This window comes from Poecilia reticulata, linkage group LG13 (assembly GCF_000633615.1).
Source record: "Poecilia reticulata strain Guanapo linkage group LG13, Guppy_female_1.0+MT, whole genome shotgun sequence".
Taxonomy (NCBI): Eukaryota; Metazoa; Chordata; class Actinopteri; order Cyprinodontiformes; family Poeciliidae; genus Poecilia; species Poecilia reticulata.
In genome coordinates, this window is record NC_024343.1 from 12,595,960 (window position 1) to 12,613,323 (window position 17,364).

At 38.5% G+C, this 17,364-nt stretch overlaps 1 protein-coding gene across 1 annotated transcript in view; it reads left to right on the top strand.

The window, feature by feature from the left end:
- nox4 (NADPH oxidase 4) overlaps positions 1–17,158 on the top strand; it is a 20,013-nt gene extending 2,855 nt beyond the window's left edge. Inside the window, exons 3-18 of the mRNA XM_008425494.1 lie at positions 1,897–2,007; positions 2,187–2,271; positions 5,383–5,480; positions 6,667–6,694; positions 7,400–7,472; positions 9,017–9,097; positions 9,714–9,873; positions 10,788–10,952; positions 11,120–11,182; positions 12,324–12,384; positions 12,878–12,959; positions 13,965–14,084; positions 14,178–14,286; positions 14,536–14,604; positions 16,377–16,477; positions 16,571–17,158. Of these exons, the coding sequence (XP_008423716.1) occupies positions 1,897–2,007; positions 2,187–2,271; positions 5,383–5,480; positions 6,667–6,694; positions 7,400–7,472; positions 9,017–9,097; positions 9,714–9,873; positions 10,788–10,952; positions 11,120–11,182; positions 12,324–12,384; positions 12,878–12,959; positions 13,965–14,084; positions 14,178–14,286; positions 14,536–14,604; positions 16,377–16,477; positions 16,571–16,691 (1,527 nt within the window). The 3' untranslated portion in view covers positions 16,692–17,158. The remainder of the gene's footprint in view (positions 1–1,896; positions 2,008–2,186; positions 2,272–5,382; positions 5,481–6,666; positions 6,695–7,399; positions 7,473–9,016; positions 9,098–9,713; positions 9,874–10,787; positions 10,953–11,119; positions 11,183–12,323; positions 12,385–12,877; positions 12,960–13,964; positions 14,085–14,177; positions 14,287–14,535; positions 14,605–16,376; positions 16,478–16,570) is intronic.
- The last annotated feature ends 206 nt before the right edge of the window (positions 17,159–17,364 follow it).

A 17,364-nucleotide genomic window follows, 5' to 3' on the forward strand; every position in this document is an offset into this window, starting at 1 on the left:
GTGTGTGTGTGTGTGTGTGTGTGTGTTCGTGCGTATGAATTTTTTAAGAATTAAAGGATCAGAATAGAGTTTGCTGAAGTTACCCTTAGGTTATATTTAGGTTCAAGCGTTGCTCTGTTCTCCGCATCATTCTTACATTTCAACACCGACTTCAGTCAGCTGTGCAGACAGTTCTGATTCTTCATGTCCGACTTGTCCTTTTCTTTACCACCAAAATTTTTCTCGATAGGCTGCAGATTAGAGCTCTGGTTGTGCTTTTGTCTGTTTTTTTTTTTTTTTAAACAAACCTCCTTGACTTTGTTGGATGTCTTAGACCAGAACATCTTCACAGGATGGATTCCAGTCTCGTGTTCTTGTTTTCTTTGATCTTCCCAGTTTCATCTTGTTCTCCACACACTCTTCAGGAAAGTCAGAGTTAACCAGAAGTGGCAGCACCTGCAGAGCACAAAGCTCCCAACAAATGTGCTGAGTTTATGAGACGCTAGAGTGCGCTCGGCGTTTCTGACTTTAATTTAATTATTGAGCTACAGACTGAGACGTATTCAGTCAGATCATCCGCCTTGCTCACACATTACTCCAGCTGTGTTTCCCCGCGTTTCGCCACGTGTTGGTGTTCTGAGATGTTGCGCCTCACTTAACCTCCAAAAAATAGATGAGTTACTGTAAAATCTGTATGCTTGGACCTGAAGGATGTGGATACAGCGCCCTGCAAAATTATGTTTGCCCCTTGTATTTTATTTGGATTTTTCTTGTGATGCCCAAACACAAAGTAGGGTGTAATTATAAGCTGGAAGAAAAAATGTTTTTCTTTGTTCAGCATCTTGGCGTGCATTTGCATTGGCAGATGTATTGAAAATAAAATCAAGTTCACCAGTCGCCTTCAGAGCTCATCCTTCTCTTGTGTGGAGTTTTATGTCGTTACAGATGCAGCTGTTCTGTGAAGGACAAACACCATCGGTACAACCAATAGTCGTGATGTTTGGAGCAGTTCTACATTGTTAAAATGTCAATCCTGGAGCATCTCTCAGAGCACGGCTCAATCTATCATCTAAAAGTGGGAGGAGTATGGCACAATTGTAAATGTACTAAGACGCGTCCTTCCACCTAAACTGACAGGCCGACCAAGCGGGGGCATTACTCGGAAACTAATCTGAGTAACGCAATTGGTAACTCTGGAGGAACTGCAGAAATACACAGCTGTGTGAATCTGATGAAATGACAACTATTAGTTGCATGCTCTCTAAAGCTGGCCTTCAGGAAAGAGTGGGGGAGAAAAAGCTTGTGCGTACGTATGCAGGACAACAACCCCAAATGTACAGCAAGAGCAACAGTGACGTGTCTATTAAGTCAAAGCTTAATTCAGAATAGGTGTCAGTCTTGGCCAAAATCTTCATAGAAGCTATTTTTGCAAGGGAAAATAGACAAACAAAACTGATCTTTGTAAAAGATCTTTTGCTAAGTATTGAGTCAGGGAAGCCTAATACAAATGCACATTGAGTTTTATTTAAAAAAAATAAAAAATGTATATTTGCATCACTACTTTGTGTTGGTACATAACACAGAGTAAAATTTCAGTTTGTGTTTATAATCTGATGGTGGAACAACAAAAAATAAATAAATAAAATTTCTATAATTTCTGTCTTTTCGAGACAAACTTGGACTTACCACCAAACCGCCTTACTTGTGTCTTAGTCCTGTACTTACTTATTTGTACCATTATGGTCTCAGCTGATTCACAACCTAATTATTAGTGGGCTCAGACCTCCACATTGTGAAAGACAAAGGTGGTTTGCTGTAAACCTCTGTGTTGAAGTCATGCCTCAGGCTCTCAGCTGCTCTTAATTACATAAGCCCTGTTTGTCTGACCATGATCGCTTGTGTGTGTCTCTCCCTGAGGTCGGCGTGTGCATCAGTCGAGCATCCGCCTCTGTGCTGAACCTGAACTGCAGCTTGGTGCTGCTGACCATGTGCCGCTCTGTGCTCACCTTCATACGCGGAACGCACGTGGTAAGCCTCACGTAGGAGATGAATGACTCCAGTCAGAAGGGGATCAAATTCAAAACTGAAATTGCATTTGGTTTCTAAAGCACAACAAGTTTTCTGGTAAAGATTAGGTCTGGGTCTAATCGTACAACAGTCCTGTTTTTTTATACAGTGATTTTTGTCTGTGTTGCACAATCATGCAGGTATCGAGCAGGAAAACGCGTCGGCTGCTGGACAAGAGCAAGACCTTTCATGTTGGGTGTGGCATCGCTGTCTGCCTCTTCTCAGGTAAAAAGCCTGCTCTTTATCACCCCAGTGAGCTTTCCTTCATTCCTTTATGCATCTCTGCTACGCTCTGTGCATATGTAAAGTGTGGATAAATTGATCCATAGTGGTTTTGCATTCCTGGTAAACCATCTGGGAGATTATTTCGCCTGTCTCATCAGCCCGTGTTTGTGTTTTTTCTCTGCTCTTATGACATCGTGTGAGCCTCAGACAGCTTTGCCTTTACCAGGTCGCCGGTTTTTCAGACTTCTTCCTCTGACTCATCCGTGTTTTGCTGCAGGGTTTTTTTTTTTTTTTTTTTGAGAAGCTGGCTGGCATTAATTTAACTCAATTTTAGGTATAAACAGTAACTAAATGCAGCATTTTGTATTTAAAGCTGCCTGCTGTGAGGGTTTCCCCCTCTGTCTTGATTTTGTTTAAACATCTGTTGACTGAAGACTCTTTGATTTAGGTAGATCATTGTTATCAAGGAGGCAGAGTACAGCTTTCTTCCTGCGCAAAATATAATAGATATGACACAACTCTTCAGAATTGTAAAATAATTTATAACTTAGTGATAATTGAGTTAATAAAGGCAAACTGCAAAATTTCTACTCTGGTATTGGATAATAGCTGCTCACATTATTAGACTAAAAATTTAAACCTGGCATAAGGAACTAAAAACATGTCAAAAAATATTTTAATAGCGAAATGGACATAATTACTCAGAGGTGAACAAGCTTCATTCCCGCCTCCCACATGATGTATTACACTTCCCTGAAAGCGGGTGGTTCATGTGAGAAATATTTTAATCAGAATCAGACCTTGTGCTCCAACATGCAGCCTCCAGAGTGTTTTACATATGAGCTTCCTTTGCAGATGCAGTCTGATTGGTAAAGACGGCAGGTCTTTTAAACCTATTCACCCGCTTTGTAGGCTTTATGTTGGAATTGTGAAGTCGAAAAGATACGTGTGGATTGTACATTCTTCATGCTTACTCAAGCTTAAATCAATTTCAGCAAGCGGCTGGGTGGAGTGACCTGCCGTCACCAAACTGGAAGTAAACATGGGGAGCTTGATTTATGAAGGAGAGCAGTTTATAGGGTTCAACCCAAAGCTGACACAGTTCTTTTTAGGCATAGTGAAAAAGTACAGCAAATTTGGTAAACCTGTCTAAATTTAGAAAGATGCTTTTCCTCAAAGATGCAGTATGTAACTGTTATTAGAAATATTTTTAACATTTTTGTTAATATTGTCATGAGACAGATATTTTGTGAAAAAAAATTGAGCTCTTCTGTCCTCTGCAAGTGCGTCCAGTGCTAACAACCAATCAGAGCCAGAAGGAGGGTCTTAGTGCTGTCAAGCATGCTCATATACATGCTGCTCCCCCTTTTGTTCTCTGCTACTCTTTCCGAAAGTAGAGCTTGCCATGATTACTCAGACTAGTTACCATGATGGTGGATAAATGGTTTCGCTGTAATGGTGAGTTGTTACTCCACCAGTTGCACATTGAGCAGCTGGTGTACATGTTTGATTGACAGCACTAATATCTAACTCCTAGATCTGATTGATTGTTTGTGATTGGAAGTGGAGCATTTCTTCAGATAGTAGCACTTGGAAGAGGTGCAGGAGCTCAATCTTTTCACAGATTATCTCGTAACACATGTTGATGTAGATGTAGGACACTAAATTGACAAATTAGTCTCTGAAGTACATAATTAGTATATAAGTAATAATAATAAGAAGAACAGCTTTGCAGTTAAAACAATCACACACCAACATATATGACTGGCAATTTTTTAAGTACGGTAATTAAAGTAATTACTGAGTTAATTAACAAATGTCAATATCATGGAAGAAAACTGTGACTAGCGATTATGTGGTGATAATGACAAACTAACGGATTATGTTTTCAAACCCACAACATTAAAAATTATTATTAAAACTCCTAATTGTTACTTACTGTAATTATGTGGTTCCATGATTGCTGTGTTTCTGTTCGCTAAGCTATTTGCAAGCAGTGCAGTTGCACCATTGATCGCAACTGATGCATGAAGATATGTATTACTTTTCATGCTGTTTTTACACATATGCCTGACAGCTGAGAATGGTGTTGCTGATATGCATTCAGTAACTTTTATTTCTCAACATAAGGAAAATGAAAATGGTTGGAATTTCTTGTTCAGGCTTATAAATTTAAGCAAAGAACCATTACAGGGTCTTTGAATGTTATGACTTACTCTTAGGTCATTAACATATCTGCAAAGGAGAATTTCACTTCAATCACAACATTTAAAAGTGATATTCATAACAATTTATTTAATTACCAAAAATGTCAATCCCACAGTGAGAAGCAGAGCTGCACAATATATCAAGTTAACAAAATAATATATTGTTAACTTGTCCTATATATTTTTTTTAGTTGATGCGAAGACTCACAAAGAGTGGTGAGGACAAGTAAAGAAAGAAAAGAGCCACAGAAATACTGGTAATCAAGATTTGACGTCATCATGGAAATATTCAGCAGTAGGATCACAATTACACGTTTCCTGCTATCATGCAGCCCAACTTAGAAGTCAGTAAATGACTCACACGAGCTGTGCAGTACTGAATGTTTCCGTCTGGATAATTGACCTTTGACCTCCAGCTAACAATTTATGTCTTTTTCTTTTTTTTTCTTTTTTTTGCTTTTATCTGTAAGCTTTTCCCTCAATCAAAACCATACACCTCTTCACTTATTATAATAACACTCACATTCATATAAGCTCTGTATTCTCAGTTGACAAATGACACTGCGGACAGAGAGTCAGCAGGATGGAGGAGAGATGAGCTGAGAACAGACAGAAAGAGGGGGTGGAAGGCAGTGGGAGTGGGAGAGGATATAGGGGAGAGGAAAAGGGCCCTTGTGTGTCATGATTACAGTCTCTAATTCCATCAGCTGTTCAATGGCTGCGTACTTAGCCTGTGCCGTCAGGAAGAAGTGTGTGTTTGAGCTGCTCTGCCTTTTTGCTGAGTGGACCTCCAGCAGTTCCTTTGATTGAGTTTTGAAGAGGGAAAAAAAAAATCCTACATGTGCAACTTGGTCCCATCACTTAAAAATATGTTTTGTTTTTTATACTTTCTCTTCATCTGCAGTTGTGCACGTTTCGGCCCACATGGTAAACGTGGTGAACTTCAGTTCGAGGTACTCGGATGACTTTCCTGCTCTCAACTTGGCTCGCTACAGAGGAGAGGTAGAGTTACTTAAATGTGGAGATGCTGCAATAGGAAATTTGTTGAGCAGTTGGCAAACACTGTTTTTTTGTACATGTTGATATCAATTCCTGGGTGATGTCAATTTCTTTTTTACGGGCTGTAGGTAAAATCAAAATATATTTTATTCTATCTTCTGTATATATAGTCCTAACAATAAATCCATTTATCAAAATGTGGCAGCGGTTTGCATCAGAACACATCAGAGGTTTTTCTACATCATCATTTGAAAATGGATAACAGCTGTTCCCCACTCGGTATTTAAAAAAAAAAAGTCTCTAATTTACTGCCATGTGAGATAGTTAAAGATTTTACTGCCAATATTTTTCAGAACGACAAAAAAGAACTTCTGGTTCCTGAACATTTTTTTCTCTGGAAACGTAACTTTTCCAAACCTTTTTATCCACTTGTGCTATTTTTCCATGTTTCCCTCGTGAGGTGAGAAAACTGGGCCCAATCAGGTAGATTACGCTCCTTATACAGATTAGTTTTTTTTTGTGCAGGAGTATTGCTGCAATCTGAAGACACAAAAATCCTCTACCTGCAATTTTTGGGGTAGATTTTTAACCTCCTTTGACAGATTTGTCCCTAGTTCAAGCACTAGAAATATTAGAGGGGGAAAAAAAAACTACCCCCAAAAAATTGCCAGTCTAGTGCAAGTCATGCGATTTACTCATCGTGCATCTCCACTTACATGTGTTGCAGCATCAAATCTGAAAGCAGATGTGCCTCAGCATGACATTTACATATGTTATCAATGAATCAAGATAATGCTACACAACTTGTTACCCTATTTAAGGGTGGCAAATCTTGGAAAAAAAATATTTCTAATAATTAGAAAATGAATATTTCCAAGTAAGCTTAAATTGAAATTGGTGAGTTAAAGCTTCATCCTCTATTTAAGTCTAATTTACTTACTACATGTTCGTCAAAGTCGATTTGATGTTGATTTCATTGTTTTACTTGAAGTCTACCCAGTTTAACTTGCACACAGGGAAAGACAATTTAACTCTGACATTGAGTTCTGGAATAAAGTCTGCAGACTGTTTTCTCCTCAAAGTGCTGACGTCGCTCTGTTGTAATTCAAGGTGGCTAGCACAAGCATTAATGTAGATAACAGAATGATGAAGACTACAGACCTCTTTCTTTTTTTTGTTTAATTCCCAGGACCCCAAGTGGATCATTTTAACAACAAGTAAGAAGAACAACTCTTTCTTTTAAAGTTTGCCGCCCAATGTTAAGGTGCTTTTGTCTCTCTCTTCTAGTTTCTGTGTTTCTCTTTTATTCTTATGTAGTTTTATTATATGATCTTACCATGTTCTTTGGTACCTTTATGTGCAGGACAATCCAAACCCCAGAAATAAAATATTTCTTCTATAAAATGTCTTATACATTCCTCTTGCTCTGACTTTAGTTGCTCAATAATTGTTAGCTTTGCCAAAACAGACTGAATGGCTTCGTTTGTTCGCTGCCATTGCCAAATTACAACCAAAGGTCAATGTCAACATTACTTCTGATCAAAATAAGTGAGTCTGTAAAATTGAAAGATTAATTTAAACCTAAAACTGTAAGGGGTATGAATAGTTTTGTGCCTGAGCATTTTAAATAGAAGGATTAAGACTGTATGGAGAATCAACGCTAAAAACATTTTGGGTTCAAATAAGACCTTGGCCAAGCACAGGTGGACTTAATGTGATAGAAATATCAACATGATATCCTAAATGCAACTGAATTAAACTGTTACACTACCATCACATTTAGAGTCATGTTAGCAATCAGATAATTGTTTGCTTTAGCATATAAAGCTAGCCAAAGCAAACAAGGCAGTTCTTGTTACAGATGGCAGGATGTTAACGTCGTTTGTTTTGTCTCCTCTGTGTAACATGACGGTTCTGTTCAGTCCCGGGCGTCACTGGTGTCCTGCTGGTCCTTATCCTCCTTCTGATGCTCATATCCTCCTCCTACTGCATTCGGTATGCTGAACTTAAATCATAATTTCTGTAGTTATCAGAGATGATTCTTGTGTACCAAAAGAAGAGGAATGCAAGTTTTTTTTTGAAAATTCAAATGCAAACAAACAAGCCATTTAATTATGTCTGGGTCAGATTATTAGGGATGCAATAATCGGAGAGTTTTATGAAGGTTTCTGATTTAACAGCTGTAGCCAACATCAGCAGATCAAAACAACTCAAAGTGAAAATGTTCCCATCAGTCAGACAGAAGACTGCGTTACCAACGATGAGGCCAGACAAAAATAAAATGATCTGATTCTGAAGATCTGACGACTTCTCGATGCATCTCTAAAAGTGCAAATCAGTTTTATTTTGTCTGAATGTTGGTTATGTCTGCTCTGTGCCTTTTGTGGTTATGTCTGCTCTGGGCTGGTCTTGCACCACGGATGATGGACATGCTGACATGCTAATGGACCCCACTGCCCTTTCATTACGCAGGTCACTGTGGGTCGTCCTCTGTGTGTGAGGAGGACACTGTGTGAATGTGTGTTTATGGGGCTTCCTGCTCATTTCAGTAAGTGAATAGACAATATGGGACTTTTCCAGACTGTGCAAGACTTTAGATAAGAGCCTGGCCAACTGGTTGGAGCGTCGGGTCGATGGCTGCTGCACATTGAAGAGAAACCCAAACAACGAGTCACAGAGACATCGTGATATCAGCAGACATCCAAACCTTCTCCATTTTTCCTAGTTTTGTAGTTTTTATGAAGCAACCAAGTTCTCAGTCTTCTCCACGTTTGTTTGATCTCATGAGAAAAGACCCAGCCAGCAATACCAGCTCTATGCTGGAGAAGACCAAATGCTCCTATTGCAAAAGGGCATACTTTAATAAACAACTTTATATAGTGAATAATACCTAGTTTCCTAAATGCATCTAGCCATATTAGACTACTGAGAGACTGAGTGTTGTGATAAGGATTTATTTTTGCATTTTGTAGCATTCTATAAACCATATCTGTTTATATGTGGCTTCATATTAAGATGTTCTACAGTATAAAATCTCAAGGTTGTGGGTTAAAAACCCTAGATTTATAGTTACCTACTAAGTCAGATTATTTTGAACATTTTTGTTTTATACTTTAGACTTCAGGGCAATCTCTGACAAAAGCAGTCTGAAGAAATGCACACTTTGAAAAACTTCTAACTTATTTACAGACATCTGTTTGATTTCAGTTATTTTTCTAGTACAAAGCGTCAAAGTTGATTTGAATCTTTGTAAATTGTTTCAGTAACAGTCAAATTCAACCAGTGCATTTCTTAAATCCTGATAAAAAAAAGAAATATATATAGAAGGATTCACTTATTTTATGTAAAACGTTAATATTTTGAGTTAGATCTTGATAATGAGATGCGGTATTGGTGCCTCTTTGATTCCTGAACAGGTGTAGTTAAATCTGTACTTATTTATTTATTTATTTATTTTTTAGTACAACACCAATAAATCAGAGAATGCTCTAGTAAAAATTTTGATTTTTGAAGTTATTTTGCTTTTTTGTCTGTTTCAGGGTGTCCAATTATGAGATCTTCTGGTACACACACAACCTCTTCATTATCTTCTACATCATTCTGATGATGCACATGGTCGGGTAAGCAGCACTGAAAGAATGAGAGTTTCTGTTTCTGTTCTCTTATTATTTGAGATTTTTTTCCACAATGTTCGAACAGTTTTTTTTTTCTGCTCTAGAAGACAAAAATGTCAACAAATATTTTGGACAGCCTGCTACAGCTTGAACCTAAACCATGTCATAGTTTTTGTCTCTTTTTATTTGAATTCTGTTAATTTTTTCAGAATAAAATATCTGGAGTTTTCATTTGAAGTCATTTTGGAAGGCAGTTTATTTAACATTTCCATTATATCCAGATTGTACCTTTTGAATTTTGTGCCTTGTCTTTTTCATTCTTTTGATAATTTTTTTTAACACATTTCAGGAGTCAATATTTGTTCTTCATTTCTCATTCATAGTATCTTACACATTACAATTTTCAGATCATATATTATTTCTCCACTTCATATTTATGTTCTGCTACTTATTGGTTTCTCACAATTGTAGTTTATAGCATATTGTGAAAAAGATCAAGAGCTATGAATGCTTTAGGAGGGTGCTGCTGTCTGTGTGTTTTTTTTCTTCCCCTCTGTTATGTAGTGACTTTTTTGTCTTAGTGAACCAAAAATCACCTATGCTCTTCTCTGCCCGACACCAGCGGAGTGCTGAAGTATCAGAGCAACATCGAGGCCCACCCACCTGGCTGCCTCAGGCCCAATCAGAGCAGCGCAGAGCAACATGTTGATGATCTGGAACAGCTAGAAGATGACAATAGCAGATGTAAAGAGGATGCTCATTTTGAACCTCATTACCCCCAGGTCTGTGTGTAAATACTTGAGAGCTCCACATGGTCCCATTTATTAGAGGTGTGAGGGGGCGGGGAGGAGCGCTGTACATCAATGCCTGTTTGTGCGTGTGTGATTATGTGTTTGCCTGTGGTTGCTAGGCAACGTACTGGTACCATAAAATCCCCCTGTAAAGTTGAATGTACTCCCCTGGCTTTACTTAAGCTGTGAGCAATTACTGTGTTAGGTAACTCAACAGAGAAGCACTTTGTATTTCACTTAGTTATTTCATGACCACATCCACATCCATTATAGTTTGAAACTATAATGTCTACCTGTAACAAGGAGAAACTACTTAAAACAAAAGGGACAGAAATAAAGGAGACAAATTGTTGAAGTTCGTTAAATACGATGCAAACATAGTCAGGATGATGGTCAGGATGATTTTATGACTGCCATTTAGTCATTTATGGGCGAAAACGTACTTTTAGCAGTATTTTGAAGTTCAATTTGAATTTTGTGGATAGTCTCAAAACTCATTTTATGACCAAAATTATTCTTAAGACAACAATTGGGATCCACCTTTTTAAATTTTTGTACGTTTGGTTTGGAAATAACGCTCTCTGGCTAGCTGTTAGCTCAACTTTTAGTGGTGAGCTAAAAGCGAGTGTGCAAGGAAGATACTGATAGCTGCTAGTTACTCTAAAGAATCCTGTTTTAGGGAATTCAAAATATCCATCCCCCATATGTTATTGGGGTTATGTTTCATAATGAGCATGTTGCAGACAGTGAGGTAGAAGAAAATCTGAATTTATATCATCGGTTGTAAAACAGGGTTATTAAAATGAGAAAGACAATGTTATTACTACAAGTTTAGTTTCGTTGCTTAATAATGCTGTACTTGCCTGCAGTAAAGTGTCATTATATGTGTGTGTTTTTGTGTACAGACTTGGCTGTGGGTGTCTGGCCCCCTCTGTCTCTACTGCGTTGAACGTTTATACCGCTTCATCCGAAGCAGCGCCCCTGTTACTATAGTGACCGTAATCAGGCATCCTTGTGATGTGATAGAATTGCGGATGCTGAAGAAGGACTTCAAAGCTCAACCAGGACAGGTGAGACTAGATGTTTGCTTTTGTTGCTTCTCAGTTATATTTCCATTTGATTCATTCAATCATTCCTCTTAATTGTTACTGTGACGTATCTTATGCATTATCTCTGCGTCTCCCATCTTGAGCTTACATTTCACACGCTCCCTCTTTATCCTAATCTTTTTCTACAGTACATTGTTCTTAACTGTCCAAGTGTATCTTCATTTGAGAACCACCCCTTCACATTGACAAAGGTAAGACCAACTAACCCTGATGCATTCCTCACTCGTGACAGCAGCCCACAGACATGTCTGCATAGATCTTGTTTTCACAGGTATCTAATCTTTCCGTTTCTTCACAAAGAACAGGCCTTTTGGTCTCAGCCACGGTCCCACCCGCCTTGTCGAGCTGTGACTCTCGATTGGGAGCAGGGTTGCTCAGGAATATTATGTTTCACTCTGTTGATATTTTAGATTTGCTTTGCATTGCACAAGAAAAACACAACATAAGTTCAGGATAAAGACAAAGCTTTCTGCATACACACACACTGAATTAAACAAACTGGGAGACTGATGGTTTCTGTGTTTACACTCAAAGCGCTTAGCAAAAGTATTCATTCCCTTTGAACCTTTTGACACTGTGTCACTTTACAACCATGAATTTCCATGTATCTTATTGAGATTTTGATAAAATAGAGCAAATAGATCAGATGGAATACTGCTCAAACCACCATCTCATAATTAAAGTAGTATGGTACAGCTGCAAACCTGCCTAAACAGAGCCAGACAAGGTGGGCAAGAGGTCCAGAGGTCACCTTTCAGTAAGAAACAATACTGGAGGAGCTGCAATGAAATGGTTTAAGTGAAAGTTTTATGTGTTTGAATCAAAGTTTAGGTCTAAATCAAGGTAAGAATTGGTGACAAAGATTGAAACTGGCTGAGCTGGAATGATTTTGCGGAAAGGATTTGACAAAGATATTGATGTTCAGATGCGATGATTGTAACATGCCAAACAAAATCCCACTAAAATACCTAGTAGGTTTTGTAGGTTTTATAAAATGACAAAATGTAGCAAGGCTCAGTGAATTTGAATACCTGCATTGGTGCGGCAGGGTGCTTGAGCAGGAGGTTAGAGACTCCCTCTGACAGAGAGCAGACAGACCCCTGAGGCTGGTAATGCTGTCTGCCAACAAAAGGGCTGCGCGTGCGCGCTCATGTGCATTGTTAAATTTAATGAAAAGAGCTGCAGCTCTGCTCTGCACGCCTTTTTCTGGACTATGTGCAGATTTAAATCTCACGTGGTAGCTGTATATTTTTTTTGTGTGTTCTGTCTTGAACTTTACATTATCTGACAATGTGTGATTGTTACTGTAACTTCCTCTTTAAATCCCTGCAGTGTCCCACAGTGAACAAGGAAACCTTCGGCATACATCTGCGAGTCGTGGGAGACTGGACTGGTACTATCTAACAGCAACACACACACACACACACACACACACACACGCATACACGTGCACTCTGACAGGATGGAGCTTAGTTTGTGTTACCCCCACTGATTTCCACTTTTCTCTAGGGAGGATGCATTTCTGAGAAATGGCCTTTTATGTGCATGCATGTGCACATGTTGGAACCTTAGTTTGCCTCAGTATTGTTCCCAGCATTGTTTTCTAGCAGGTTTCATTGTCCTGCTAGAAAACTTGATTAGGGACATAGTCACAAACCCTTTCAATTAAATGTTACAGGGAATCACATTTTATTATTGAGTTGAAATTTCAAAATGGGTCACTTGCTGCTGTTCACAGCCAGGCCTACATCCTTCCAGAAGACAGGAAGTGAAGCTGCTTTGTTTGTGTTGGCCCCTTAATATGCCATGACGATGTGCTGTAAAGAAAGTGGAGAGCAATAAATCGGGATGTGTTGAAAACACAGCCTCTCCTTTCACCTCCTCAGAGCGCTTCACTCAGCAGCTACTGCCCCAGTCAAGGATGGACTTGGAGATTCTTCCCATGGTCCAACAGAGAGCGTACCCCAAGTAGGTTTCTTTGAGTGTCAGTGGCTGTGAGAATGAAATGTGGTTGGCCAGCCATCCTTCTGTTTTTAATCGTTTGTTGGGGTCTAGTTAAAGAGTCAGATGAGATCTCAGGAGTGTGAGGAAAGAAATGGGGATTGGGGGGAAAAGTGATGCCCAATCAATGTTAAGCAACAGCATACAAACTCCTAAATCTTCTCCCAGTATTGAACATAATGCACCATGTTTCAGGAAGAGCTGAATGAAGAGATTAATTCTTTAACTTTAACGTTTCTGTATTTCACTGCACTAATGATCAAAAAATAAGTGTTTTGCTTTGTGTGTTGAAAGTTTATGTATACAGTAGGGGAGTGTGTGTGTGTGTGTGTGTGTGTGTGTGWGYGYGTGTGYGTGYGYGTGTGTGTGTGTGTGTGTGTGTGTGTGTGTGTGTGCGTGCGTGTTTGCGTGCGTGCGTGTGTGGGGGTGGGTGCGCATGCGTGTGTGCGCGTGTGTGTGTGGTGGAGGGGCTTGTACGTAGCATGGAATGGTGCATTATTTGTTCCTCAGTCAGTCCAGTCATGACATTTATTGGTATGAACAGCAAATTGACAGACAAATAGGGACACATAGTGGCACACAATGAGATCATTGTACAAATGATTTAATCGTGCATGTCTCTGGGGGTGTTCGTTGGTTGAGTTTTACAAGATGTGCAGAGGTTGTAGTTCTCGTCTTTGGTTTGATTTAAGGTATAGGCAATTTTCTGGCGTACCCACTCTGCTTGAATTATATATTTCTATAAATAAGAGCAATCTATGTTGATTACATTGAGTAGTTGCTGCAGAAAAATTTTTATGAAAATGTTGCAAAGAAACACTTTAACGATTTTCAAAAAATGGCACATTAAAATATTATGAGAAACTCTGGCTTCTTAGAAGGTAAATAAAAAGATGTTAAAACATTTCCTTTGCCATATATTAGTGAATATTCTGGGCTGACGTTTGTACTTCTGTCCATGTTTATGATTAGGCTTTACATTGACGGTCCGTTTGGAAGTCCATCTGAGGAGGTCTTCAACTACGATGTCAGCCTTTGTGTTGCTGGTGGAATTGGTGTCACACCATTTGCGTGTGTACTGCATGCTCTGCTGTGAGTTGTTGGGGAGAAAAAAAATCTGATGCAAACATCAAATGTTCACAAGTGTTGATGTGTCCATCTTTCTTGCTCTGGTGGTCCACCCAGTGATGGCTGGAGGGGCTTCAGGTTACAGAGGCTGTACTTTGTGTGGGTCTGCAGGGAGCTTCAGTCATTCTACTGGTTTGCAGAGCTGCTATGTGCCCTTCATCAAAAGGTCAGCTGCATCTTAATTCCATTAATTTAACTTCAAGGGTTGTAGAAAGCAGAGGACAATCTGGATTAATATGATTAATAATAATAAAATGTTGTGGTGAGTGTGAATCCCAAAGTCTTGTCACAATAAAACCAAAATTAATACAACAGTATTAAAGCTCTGATATTTGTCATGTGGCATGTAATAATGAAAATGTACTAGTGAGTATAATGCTTCATTCAGTAGTGTCCATGTTTGTTTGTTAACCAGCTTTGGGAGGAGAACAGACCGGACTACTTTAATCTGAAACTGTATGTCAGTCAGGTGGACAACCTTCAGGTAAGCATGGCACACTGATGCACACTTTACTTTTAAGATAACACAATTTAAGAGTTTTTTTTGTTTGACACTTTTATTGATTTTTGTTCTTAAAATGTGCATTTTTGAAGTGCCCACCAGAGGGCAGTGGAGCACAGAGAAAACTTCCAAACTTCTTTCACTCAAACTATGACCTTAATTTATTTTCTCTTAAGAAAATATAAATGAATTACTGTCAGTTTTTTATTACTGACAAATAATCAATTTTACTCTTGCTGTTAATGTTCCGGTTTAAAAAGATCACATGCTATGTTAAATATATATTAAATATCAATGAAATTGCAAATTATTAACTAAAGCTAAATTAGCTTTTTCATCAGCGAACTTGAAGAGAATCAGCATAATCCACACGAGTAAACTGAGGAGACTTAAAATTAATAAAAATAATATTTAAAATAATAATGTTAAATTACTAAAATTATTTTCAAAAATGTAACTTATATTTATATTTTTGAGTTTTACAGTTGTGGTGGAGTTGTAAAAGAATATTGATTGAGTCCACCGTTTTGGCTTCTCTTTTTTTTCTTCCTGCCACTCAAAATTCTCCGTATACAGAAGGGGGAGAAACAGCGCCCCCTCTGGTGGCCAAACGGTGTATTACATCCAGTAGGGGTTCGATTCCCCGATGGGACGAAGACTGCAATCTTTTTTCTTTTTCCCCACAATGGGCTGTTTCAATGGTCGAGTGAGTTTAAAAGAAACCCTAACGGTGCTGACCAGATACAAATAGTTACTAAATGAAAGGTTAAGTACAACTTAGTTTTATTGAATTATTTTCAACAAAAGCATTATTCTAGTCCTCCTGGATTAATTTTGAAACTTTGAGAAGCAATTTTATGTTTATTTTAATGTATTTTATTTTAACAGGTATGAAGACAGAAAATCAAATAATACTTTTGTTTGCAACATTACACCGTGTTGACACAGAGCTCTTGACCTGTAACAGGGGGTGTATGTGACCCTTCTCGAGGTCGGGTTGCAAAAGGAAGAAAAAAGGCACTGCAGTGCTGAGGACAAAGACATGTGACCCAAAGGTTTATCTTGTGCAAATGAATTCAAGCTGAGTCACACAGCAGTGGGTTTCAGCTCCTCTAATTGGCTGCAGACAATGTACATGACATACAAAGACTAAGACATACTTTGGCCAAGGTTAGGATTAATTCGTTAAGTGTAATAGAAGCCGTCATTTTGACAGATTGGTCTTTTTAGACCTTAACTTCAAAATGAAACTTTAAAGAATGGTGCAAGTGCTTGTGCTTTTTAAGACTGCAAATGTTTGTGTTCTCTATAAATTATAGGTTCACCGAATGTCAAATGTTGAACAAAAATATAGATGTTAATACACTTTTAGTTAGTGACCACAAGAGGGTGCTGTGACCTTTGGATCACAGTTGTACTTTAATACAGTGGCGTCCAAACTAATTATACATGCAATATTTTGTACAAACAAAGTAGAAAAGAATAACAGGAAGTGTCAAAAACGACAAAAACGGTTATATTGCCGATTTTGAACTGCAATTTGGTGCTACACAAAATTATTGGGGTTAGGGTTGGGGTTGCAAACTGGGCACCCTTTATAAATGGTTTAAATGTAGATCATTAAGTTCTGGCCTGAGCACTATCTTCCATGTGTTTGTTCTTTGTTTTCTAAATGAATTGTTTTAAGCTGTAAGTTTAACTACTTGTAGCTTTCTTTCAGTGATATTTGCTTTGCTTTACTTTTTATTTTTCAGAGCATGTCTGAAGAACGATTTCGCCCGCTTTCTTCGAGGATGCTGGTTGGTCGACCCAGGTGGAAGCACCTTCTCGATGAGATTGGAAAAAGCAACAAACAGTGAGTATAGAAGCAGCTTCAGCAGAAGAGTTGATTTGTTTGTCCTAAAAAAGTGCCATAATTCAACCTTCAAGCCTTTTTCTTTGTCTTCAGCAAGCGAGTTGGGGTTTTCTGTTGCGGACCAAAAGGCATCTCCAGGACTCTCCACAGGCTGTGCAACTCGGCCCGATCACGTGGGACAACATTTGAATTCAACAAGGAGTCATTCAGTTGATGGAACATCTTGACTGGCTGGAGTTGGAATGAATGGATTTTCTTTCAATTTTGGATTTAAGATTTTAATCTGAACTACATTTCTCAATACCTTTGGAATCTGTTCTTGTCAGGAGTCACTTGGCATTAAGGAAACGTCTAACACACTCCCAAGATAAAGATCAGCCTGATCAGCATGTGATCGGTCCAATATGAAGCAAAAGACTCGTTCTGAGATTGTCCGCTCTTAATCTGGTGTTCTTCTCAGCCCTATTGGAGTTCTGGTTTTAGCTGCAGCTAAAAAGTACATTTCTTTTGTAAGGAGAATTTCCCTTAGTCTCTCAAAACATTTGCAATTCATAAAATACATGTAAAATATAAAATTAATTTCCACGCTGATTTTCAAGAATAATGCAAAGTACAGAATGAGAGATTTTTTTCATTTTATTTATTGTAGTTTTAATAAATGTGTTATCTATTGTTATGTAACTTGAGCCCACAATTTGGGAGAGTTCCTTTTGCAATAACACCTACTGATGACTGTGAAGCTGTCATCTTACAAACCGCATGAGAATCAACTGATTATGAAACACACATGTGTTTGTGAAACTGAGTGACATCAGTTATAAGAAACTTTAAATACTCTCGGCACGCGGTTTCTATCATGGTTGCCAGGATTATGCAACAGCGGACCC